The following is an 11,242-nucleotide window of genomic DNA, read 5'->3' as shown; positions in this document are numbered from 1 at the left end:
TGTCACTTGTTGGGTAACACATGTTCTATTTTTGGTGGGGTCTCTTGCAACACATGCACTTTAAAGCAGAAAAGGACCTTCCTCATGGCAGTTCCCTCTGGTGGGGTATATACAAATATAAAAAAGGAGAGTGTGAGCCTTAGGTCTGCTCAGAATACACAGATATCAGAGCAGACAGGGTGGGGCAGTAAGGGGCTCTCAGTATATCAAACAGTATATTTAATAACACAGTATTTTTTCTTGGCTTTTGGAGGCACTTATTCAACAAAGGTCATGCATTCTATAACCAAAGAAGCAGTAGAGTTGTCATAGCAGAACCAAAGGGTTAATGTTGGCCAACACAGCAATTTTAAAGTTTGCAGAACACGATAACTTTAGTTCATTACTCTTTGTGTAGTAGCAAAAAATGATGTTGTCTGTCAAATAACAGAGTAACATGTTTTCAAACCCAGCAATTTATCAAGAAAGCAGAGTGCTTTTGCACAATGAGAGTTGCTTGGAAAAATATGCTTTTGAAAGTCTAATACAGTTTTCATTGTGAAATGCATTGTGAAAATAATGTGCAAAAAGTGATCCAGTATACACTTTTATTTCATTCAGGTTTCTAGAACAGAATAACTTCTGTTTTCTTTTTAAGGAAAGAAGGATTGTCCAAGTGTGGAAGATGCAAACAGGCCTTTTATTGCAATGTGGAATGTCAGGTACGGTCATGCAGTTTGTGAGGATGGGGGAAGGAGGGTGGGGTGCAGAACTCCAATTTTTGTTTGTGTGGCACTGATATGCTCTAATTGCAGCTGTGGTTAATAGCAGTCCAGTCAGTTCCAGTATCCCACAGATGCTGACCATGGAGTTGTGCGTTGGACAGTTACAGGATTTCCACATGGTCTGCATGAGTCTTTCAAGATCAGTAGCTTCAGGGCTTGGTACCACTGAGACTTTGATTAGAGCTGCCTGTCAACCCACTAATTATGTCTGTATTACTTCTTCCTTTAAGGACAGACCTGATAATTTAGCATTAGCTCGCTAAACTGGTAAGAGATCCTGTGTCTAATGGAAAAAAATCAAATCTCTAAGTAGCCATCTTAGGAGAGAGAGAGAGTTTTTTTAGGATTTTTTTTTTTTTAAGAATATTTGAAATATTTTGAGTATTGAGACTACCACAGCTGATGGTAGTCATAACCATTTGAAACATATCAGGCTTTCTCCTGAACTTGCTCAGTGAGATAAAACTTTTATTCTTTTTGGTTTTTAAAGGATGTAGAATGTAAGTACATACTAAAGTAGAGCAATACAAAGGCGTCCAAAACATTTGCATACGGTTTTAACTCTGTTTTTAGTTCAAATTAGAATAAACATCTTAAAAAAAAAAAAAAGAAAGAAAAAAAGAGACAGGATTAGACTATTAGAATCTAGCCTTTTTGGATCCTCAGCTTGATGGGGAAGAATGATCCAGTTTTTGTGTAGAAAGACCCAACTGTGTTGCTGGTTGGATAACGTGAGCTATGCCAGGTCTGTGGTGCTGGGCACAGAGTGTGGAACAATGCTTATGAGGGATTTGAGTGACCCAAGGCCTGGCATGCCTCTGTGTGCTGGCTATAAATAATCCAAACCTTGTCCCACATGTTAATGTGCTCTTGGGTGCATGGGGCCATGCCAAGTGGTCTCTGTTGTCATTACCTGGACAGAGATGTCGTGGTTTGTGCTGCTCAGTTCTCAGGCACTTTGGACATGGCTGTTGCTTTTATTTCGAGGATGTCTCTTATTCTCCCATTGCACAAGTTTCAAAAGAAGCCTGATCTCTCTTCAGTTTTCCTTCTATTACCTCCCCAACTTCCTGCTTTCCCACAGAATCCTAGTGAGTTGTGGGTGAATCAAATAGCCTTTTGGTTTTGAGGCACCAGGAGAACTCAAAAGGCTTAACAGAAATGAGTTTTTTACAAAATTTGCAGTAGTTCATAGAATTTCCAAAGTGAAAGCTTACTGTATGAGCATCTTTAAGGGTCTTGAGAGAAATCTGGATGAGCTTTAAAGACAGTGTAGAGAAAGCCTGTGGTTTGTTCATGAAAAATGCTTGTTTCTAAGAAATGTTTCCTCATGTTATTATTTCTTACAAGCTTTAAACTAGATGAGGTAAGGAAATCCTTGAACAAAGCAGCTGTTTAGCAGCTTTTATCTGAAACTGAGTTTCTTCTCTTATTATATAAAATGCACAATGGTTTATGAAGCAGCTCTGCAAGATTTTCTGAAGTAGGAAAGCTCAGTAATTTGTGCTGGGAAAAACAGCAAGTAGATGTCGTGCTGGAAGTAGAAGAACTTATTTCTTCTCATCAATGGTCCTTTGCTTTCATCACCAAGTGGCCCTCCCTCAGTGTCCTGACTTCCAGCCTTGATGAAGTTTATACTTTTATATTTACAAACAAGGAGGGATTCATTTGTTTTATTTTCTTTCTTTTTTCCCTGCAAAGTTTTGTACCTGTATTGCCTTTTTTTAGATTGATTTTTTTTTTCAATTTTTATGTTTTGGTGGTCAGAATTCTCTCTTTCTAGAGAGACATGTTCCTATAGTAAAAACCTGAATTGCTCAAACTGAGTGTCCTTAAGTCTGCTAAAGCTGATGCTCAGCAAAAGCTTGTCTGTCTGATAAGTTAGTGAACTAGAATCTTTCCTATCTGTTGCTGTGTGGTATGATGCTTTAGATATAAAGGCCTTTTTTAGATTTTGTTGATGCCTAAACTATAGTGTGATGTGCACAGATACTAGTACCTCACTCTTGCTGATGACATACATATGGCTTTTGATTCCCTAGTTGATATAACACTGTCTTCCATCTTTTGGGCCCTTCTGAGTCAGTCTGATGAAATTTATGAACATTGCTGAGATTGAATTTTTTGACATTCTTTCAAAATTACCTTCAAGCACAATATTCTCTAGAAACCGGTCTCCACTGACTGTACGTGCTACACAGACAGCCTGCACTGCATCTTCATCCCTGTCTTGTTCAAAGGCACTTTTCAGCAGTTCAGCAATTCTTTGTAAAAGCTAAAAAGGATATCTGTGCCTTGATACTGAATTTGTAACGCTGGAATGTACAGGAAATCTGTCCCTTTTGCCTGCATGGATGTGAGACATCGTGAGACAGTCATAAAAGGCCAGGGCTGTACTTGAGAACTGTCATGGTATTGTTCATTTCATTTTTATTTTATACGTTAATTTTTCCCTGTAAATCCATTTTTTTTGGTGTCAATTCAGCTAGAAATTGTATGCACCCAACCAGGGCATGGTATGATTTCATATGTTGGTTGGTACCTTGTTAGTCAACACAATGCAGTTAGACAAATGGTTGCCACATGAGGTGTACTGGGATAAAAACCCAAAGCTTTTGAGCTTGCTCTTTTCTTACTTAAAGATGTCCTATACCACAATTCATAGGAATTCTTGCTTATTGAGGGGAGAGGTGAATCTGTGCACACACACAGGCTTTGGCACAGCTCCTCAATGTTCCTGTTTTGGTCTCTTATTTTGCTTTTGGGACAGATAACCACATGTTTGACCTATATTAAGCTGCATGTTTGCATAGGTGTGGATTCAAGGCACTTAAGAGTGGAAGTTGCCTTCGCTGCCTGTCCTTGCTGCTCTTAATGTTTTGTGGGTTGAATCTAGTCTCGGTTTGCTGGGTCTTTCTTTCCCCAAGCCCTAATCCAGGTCTTCTTTTAAAAGGAATTGTGACTTCCAGCAGATTCACACCATCCCATTCTCCAGTTTCACCTCCTTGGAGCACAGGCCTGTTATTATAATAGTGGCTTTCAGCCCCCATCTGCAGCTGTTTGGGTCTTGACTTCTTAAATTATAATAATTTTAGTCAAGCAGGAGGAGACCTGTGCTCATTTTTTCTCTTTAGAAATTAGCTGCTGGAACACCCTGAAAAGAAATGTTTTAAGAGGGTTATGTGGTTGCAATTTTGGACCTGGTGAACATGAACCAGCTACTGGAACTCCTCTTGCTGTTATTACACATGGCTATCATTTATCCCAAAGAGAGTGGAGGTCAGCTAGCCAGTGTGCAGAAGGAGATATTTCTGTGGTGATTTTCAGCATTTGAAATATATTTTGAACAAACCACTTATGGGTTTTTTTAACATGTCATGTTAAAGGCTGCTGTAGTTGGTATTGCTGGAATGAGTGAAACAGGTGTTTTTACTAGCTAGTAAGCCTCAAAATGTAGTTGCACACCTGTAATTAGCATTAAGCAGGTGTGTTTTAAATGGGACCTTGTAGAAATTGCCTGCTCTTCTTTGTTAAGCTGTAGAAAAAAAAATTTTTGCTGCAATGATTCTGCACAAAAGGATTTTGACGCTGCAAGATTGTGTTGAGTGTTTGTCCCCCTATACAAAAACTTTCCCAGTGTATTTTTATTTGGTAAGTGTTTCCTGTGAACATGTTAAATGTTAACCCATGAAAGTCAAATACCCTCTATAGCCCAGCATTTGGTAAATGATGATAGGGAAGGATGGCTGTGAAGATATATAAAACTTCTACCTTCACTGCTTGCTGAAAGGCTGTATCAGAGAACTTCACCAATTAATATCAGACATCAGAAGTTGCCTCACTGAAATTCAGTTAAGGATTTGGATGCCATTTGATCACAATTGGGCCTTAAGATTCTGAAGAAGTGAGCTTAACCCCTGCACTGGTTTGCCCATCATTTCTCTCTGGTATTTATGTGTGTTTCCTTTCAATTGAGTGAAATAGAACAGGGTTTTTATTTAGTATTGAAAAAGCCCATGTGAAAAAGGAGGTATGAGGACATTTGTTCGGACTTGAGTTTTATTTTTTTTTTAACATTATATTTTGTCACTTGTTGTTTTTCTCCTATGGTGAGGTATAAGACAGTGTTCTGGGAATCAATCCAGTAGTCCTGGATGGCAGAATCTTTTTGAAGAACTTGGTGAAGAGGATGTTCCCATGCTTTGAAGTAAAAGGCATAAGCTTTAAAGAACCTCCCTTCCAAAAATGTTGTCACTCCTAAATGAAGGGGAAAATATTGTGGATGTAATGAAAATAGGAAGAAAATATCATTAATGTAGCATTAGGGATTCAGCTAGAACAATGCTACTTGTTATAATTCAAGCTACCTGGAGGAAAATGTGGAAAAGAATGCAAAATACAATCCTGCTGTGATCGCAGGGAAAGCTGCTGTCATGGTGCTTCTATCCCAGGTATAACTCAGTCATCAGAACTCTCTTTTTTTTTGTGGTGTTTCAGGCTTTTATCTCATTTTGCACAATTCAGCCATATCTTGTCCCTTTAACCTCCCTACCAGTTCATATAACTCAGTGTGATTCTGCCTGGGGAAAGATTTTAATTAACGATGTGTAAAGAATAAAGAGACAAATGGATTTTTTTTAAGAACACTGCTTCAAGACAGGCACATGATTTTGCATTTTGATTTTTTGTTTTATCGGGTAATTTCTCCTGTTTATTTAATGGGTGTGTATGGATGAGAGTTCTGCAAAGCTTCAGGTTCAGTGCCTTCACTTTTTGAACAAGCATGCTAAAGTTAGTGGGTGTCCTGGGTAAGCAAGAAGAGGTGAGAAATGAGATTTCCCTCTGTCTCTTTTTAGCCTTTAGCCTGTAGATTCCTAAGCAAAGGCTGTCAGGAATTTTCCAGAAAAGGTTTTGGGGCATACGTAGGAAATGGGTCTCTCTGGGGTCATTTTGTAGTGTGACAGCTGTAGGAGAGTTGAGAGTGTAATTTCACATGACATGATTGCAGTGTAATATACTATTTTGGTTCTGGTCTGTATTGCCACATCCTCTTAGAATATTTACTCTGGAGCTTATTTCAAGCAGGCTGTATGTAGGTTTTTTTTGAAGTACCATACTGGGATATTTAGGACAGCAAAGTTGACATTGTGAGGGCTTGAATAGCATTGCAGTGTTGCACTGCTTCAAACCCTACACAAGGCCAGGGCAGGTGTTCACCTTTCTTTTCCTAATAAAATAACCTCATAAAGCTGTCTGTGCCCAGGACACTTAAAATTTTCAGTGGAAGAAATTTTGGTGTAGTAACTCTGAAATTAGAATCTTGGCTTTTGTTTTGATCTGCAAGACCTGTAAATTAGCTGACCAGCTGAGGCAGGAGGCACTGAGGGTCCTGATTCCCCTGCCTCTTTCCTGCTTTGGGGTGCTGTGTGTAGTTCCCACAAGGAATCCATCTCCCAGCAGAGCTGTGGCATCTCTACCAGTCCTGTGAAGATGCTTCAGACAGCGTCCAGGGTGTCTCCCTGGTGCTTCAAACATCTCTTGCCCTTAGTGGTTAGGCAGCTGAGGGAAATTGTTCCTTCTGTGCCACTCAGTCACTGTGATGGGCCATATTGTTGGGATTTTTAAATGACTATTAATTATCTATAATAATTATTATTTATTATTATTTAATAAATTATTTAATTATTGTTGGGTTTTTTGGGGCTGAGTGGGCCAACTCAGGGTCTGCCATACTGAATGAATCACAGTAGTGGGATTTCAGAACATTCTGGAAGGTGCTAAAAGTTTTTCAAGTTTTCACTTACAGATTTGTGGAGTTTGTTGTGAGGTTTTTTTCTCTGCTTGTGTTTTCCACCAGTTTGAATCTGGCATGAAAGCAAAATTTGATGCTTCCTAAGCAGACAGAAAACTATAGGTGTGTTCTAACATAGTGCTATAAGCGTGTGTTTGGGATGAGATATAGCAATAAATAACTGCATTGCTTGAATATTTCCATGTTTTAATAAATTAATAAAATGAAATTTGATGCAGTCTGAGGACAGCCTGGGCTAGTGCAGATTGTTTATATGTGATTCTGTGCTATTGTTTGAAAGATTCTGTGGCCTTGGGTGAAATTCGTTGAGTGACAAAAGCCAATGAGTGCCTTGTGCCATAACTCCTGTATGTTATTACTGTCTGTTGAGCTAGGAATATGCTATGCATTGCCTAAACTGTATTCTATACATTCTGCTAAAATGTTTGCCTGTATTAGTGTTTTTTCATAATCTAGCTGTACTTTTATTCTTCAACATTTAAGGAAAAAAAATCTGATAATTCCATCAGAATGTTTGTGTTTGACCTTACAGTCAAATGATTGTTAGTGATTGTGAATCCATTGACTTCAGACACATTACTCCTGATTACAGCAGGGTCACCTCATAGTGAGGGGCCAAGGTATTAAATGGAAATGAACCCAATAAAGTCATCAAGCTCAGACCTACTGCGTCCTCACATGCTTGATCTGAACAATAAGAACTGGTGATTTATAAATCATGTTGTCTGTTTGCTTCTCTGTCATTTTATACTTTTTTTTCCGTTGAGCAAATGAAGATGTTCTGACCTCAGCTCATCCCTTGTGAATTTGTTTGGAAAAAAGCAGGATAGCTCTACCCCTTAAATGTGACTCAAGCTTTTGTTCCCATTTACTGAGCGTCACCTTATTTTTTAAAGGAAACACATTTCACTTGACCTCTAGGATCTGGCAGGACTTGCTTCATCCTCTTTTTCATAAGTTTATCTCCATGGCTTTTTTTTTTTTTTTTAATTATGTTTGTCTCTGTTTTCAGAAGGAAGACTGGCCAATGCACAAGCTGGAATGTGCCTCCATGTGCACTTTTGGGCAGAACTGGCATCCCTCAGAGACTGTGAGGCTAACAGCAAGGATCCTTGCCAAACAGGTGAGCAGTGGGTGAGGCTTGGGAGGTTTGCTCCTGCTCTGGGTGCCAGGGAAGGCAAGAAAATGAAAATTGACCGACAGTAATTGATCCTGCAAAGCACACACAGACACACAGACACACACACGGACACACAGACACAAGTTTCCTGTGGACAGACAGGTGTAACACAGAGCTCGAGCAGCTGAACGAACTAGCCATCAGACCACTGCAGCAGGGTCAGGGCCAGCATGGTCCAGCTGGAGACTTTTGTGGGAAGCTAGAGAAAGGCTGGTGAGGTCTCCAGCTGTAACCTGGGGCCGAGGTGCTGCTGAACAGAGCCTGGGAATCGTTACTGATGTTTTCACGTTGGTGTTTCAGCCTCTGTTCTGGTAGATTTGAGCTCTTGGTTACACATGTGGGCAAGCACCATGACCACACTGATAAAAAGAAGGAAGAATAAGATTTGCTATTTGTGTTTAATTCCAAGGAATGCTTCTGGAGTTATCTGGCTGCAGGCACTGATACCTTTATGAAGCAGTTGTCTGTTGTAGTATTTTTCAGCTACAGTTGCATAGCATTGTGTAGCATATAACTGAGTACATTTATGAGTCAAAACACCTCTGAGGTATTCAGGTATAAACATTTATGATTATGAGTTAGCTGGTGAAAACCAGAGTTTGAGAGAGATATCTCAGACCCTTTGTGTTTGGAAAAAAAAATATTGTGAGTAAGGAAAGAAGATTGCAATGTCAGCCTCCATTTGAGTGTTCCTTAACTATATGGATTACACAAGTGCTTACAGGGATGGGATGGGATTAATGAGTTTCAAGGTTATTGTGCTGTGTATCTTTGTATAGCTCTAAACTCTCTCTGCAAAAACAAATCCTCTTTGAGGCATGTTTTTATGATTGAGGTCTGCTTATGTGACAAGGGCAACCTGGATACTGTATGTAGGGAGGATTTTGGTGGCCTGCTGGGAAGGTAGCTGCATCCTTGCTGTGTGTGTAGATGTGTGTGCATGAATGTACACGTGTGTGACTTAATTAAAGCCATTTGGGGGTGATCCACAAACAAAATCCAATGTTTGATGACAAAAAGTCGTTGGAGTAAATTTCTGCTTTCATTGCGTACAGGGAGGGGGGAGAGCCCTACATGTCATATAAAAGCTAAATATGCAAACCATAGTCCCTGAACCTCAGCTGCTGGGCCACCTGCAAAGCCATATTTAATGGCCAAGATTACAAAGAAGTGGCCTTAGGCCAGCAGTGGAGCATTGCTTTTGAACTCTGTCAACAGTCAGTTTATTCACTTTCCTCAAAGCAAAGCCTGTCTTCTGCCTGCTTGCTATTGTTAGCAGCTTTCTGGGTGTCTAGAACAAAGCAAATGACATATTTAAAATACTGTTCAGTTTATGTATATAAATTTGAGAGGAGTTCATCTTTGGCTGCCTAATTTGGTGTGGAGAGAATATTTCTATGCCTTTAGTTAGGGCAGTCAATTTAACTCATTGCTGTTCATCAACTCTTATAAATTCCACAGACTGTGGATTTGGGTTTGTTTTACAGGTAGGAGTTCCCAAATTCTGAATGAGTACACAAAACTGCTGAAGTAAAGCATTAAAATATTTTCTTTTTTTTTTCCCCTTGTTGTTAGAAAACTCACCCTGAAAGAACACAGTCAGAGAAGCTGCTTGCTGTGAGAGAGTTTGAATCACGTAAGTAAAAAAGGCTTGCAGGTAAACAGAGGGTTTGACTTAACTATATTAATGATTTGTTTCCCCATGCTTCCCCTCCATCAACACCTTTCAGAATATCCCACTCCTGCTGGAGGAAAGGAGTAAACAAAGAGAATGGTGATTCTTCATTTTTTTGAAAGTGCAGTGCTCTTTCTTTTTTTTTCCTTGGCTGTTTGTGGGACCTGTGAAACAAGGATGAAAACCTAGGCAGAGTTAATTATGTAGTATACATCCATCTCTTGCTTCTCTGGTATTCTAGTGTCTTTTGAGAATTGTAATGTTGCAAAATTAAAATAGCTGGTATTTGTTACCAGGAGGCATAAAATCAGAGACAGCACAGTTGCTTGATGGTGACAGTGACTAAGGGGCTAATTGCAGAACCCTCTGAACTGTGCTTCAGTATCTGTCACTGCCAGTCAAATCTGACATGTTATATATGATTCCATGTCCTAAATGCTCTAAAATAATCCAAAGAAGGAGATAAGGCATGGCTTGCTTTTAACTGGAAAGCTGCTGTTTACATCCAGTAAGGCCAAGTTAGAAACTGACCCTTAGTGCCCATCCTGGCAGTTTTCACCAGTCTGTTGTTTTCTGTCTTGGTGCTGAACATAATATACACAGGGGCAATGGGTTGTATGTTCACATTTCTCACTCTGATGGCTTCCAAAACCTTTTGCAAAATGCTGAATAAATGTACTCATTGCTAGGGCTCGAGGTAGCAGAGTAACCAAGCACAGCAATCTTATTTGCTTCCTGAGCAAAAGCTCCTGTCATTGCTTTTGGGACAACTGCAGGAACAAGGGGGAAAAATGCCAACATTTAACTTTGCCTATGGCAAGGATAGTTCTACAGGTAAGTTGGCAGGATTGAGGTTGAGGAGAATTGGTAAGTTTCTGTGTATTCTTCTGCATTGCAGCTTGTATTCAGTAATTTATTAATTTGAGAGATAAAAGGCTGAAATGTTTTTTTCTGTTGCAGTGTCCCACTTGTCCTCTAGAAGCCTTTGTTTTGTTAGCAAACACCTCTGTTCCTGCTGCTTTTTGACTCACCTCACTGCTTAGCACACCTTTATCTGTTGTCTTATGCTTTGCAACACCATACACAGGACAGGAAAAGGCACCTGGCTGTCAGTTGGAAGCTCAGAATTTCTTATTTCTGATTTATCTCCATTCTCATCAAATGGTCCCATTTCGTTATTTCATTTTCCATAGTGTTTTTTGTGACTCCCCCATCATTCACATCTGCTCTTACAAAAAATTTCCTCCTCCTTTGACTGTTGTGTGCAGCCTTTTCTCTCCATTATTTTTTTGAGTTGGAGAGAGCAGGAGAGAACTAGTAACACTGCCACTGTGAGAGAGTGGATTAGGAAAAATCTTCCAAACATTCTGCTCTTGAGGGGAGAGAGAGAGGGCCAGGAGCATATGGTTGATCATCTAGCTTGCTCTGCGTGGGCCAGGTAGGGAAAGGTTCAGTGGCCATGGCTTTGGCTAGAACTTGTCATGGGCCTGAGGGTTAATCTCTGGAGAAACCCATAATGGAATACAGTTGGCAGGTGTGCCAGGACATTTCCACTGATGTTCCTGCTGTCTCCTGTTGGTAGATGTCCAAACACATCTCTGCTGGTGGTCACCCCCAGCCCACGGGGATGTGGGCACTGTTTGCTGCCTCCTGAGCAGGTACCTGCAATAGATCAGGTGGATTGCATTCCTGGGCAATAACCCTCATGTTATCCTGCTCTTGCTGCAAAGGGAGCCCCTGTAGCCAGCCCCAGTGTTGTTGCTAGATCCCTGTCACGTGTGGCCACAAAGAGTTGGGGCTTCTGTGCTAGG

General features: G+C 40.2%; 1 protein-coding gene across 1 annotated transcript in view; it reads left to right on the top strand.

Annotated features, from left to right (window-relative positions):
* Positions 1-635: 635 nt before the first annotated feature.
* SMYD2 (SET and MYND domain containing 2) overlaps positions 636-11,242 on the top strand; it is a 25,630-nt gene continuing 15,023 nt past the window's right edge. The window contains exons 1-3 of the mRNA XM_014308473.2: positions 636-701; positions 7,589-7,699; positions 9,332-9,392. Coding sequence (XP_014163948.1) covers positions 7,604-7,699; positions 9,332-9,392 — 157 coding nt within the window. The 5' untranslated portion in view covers positions 636-701; positions 7,589-7,603. The remainder of the gene's footprint in view (positions 702-7,588; positions 7,700-9,331; positions 9,393-11,242) is intronic.

Source organism: Geospiza fortis, unplaced genomic scaffold (genome assembly GCF_000277835.1).
Source record: "Geospiza fortis unplaced genomic scaffold, GeoFor_1.0 scaffold41, whole genome shotgun sequence".
NCBI lineage: Eukaryota > Metazoa > Chordata > Aves > Passeriformes > Thraupidae > Geospiza > Geospiza fortis.
This window is presented reverse-complemented; position numbering and strand designations above follow the sequence as displayed.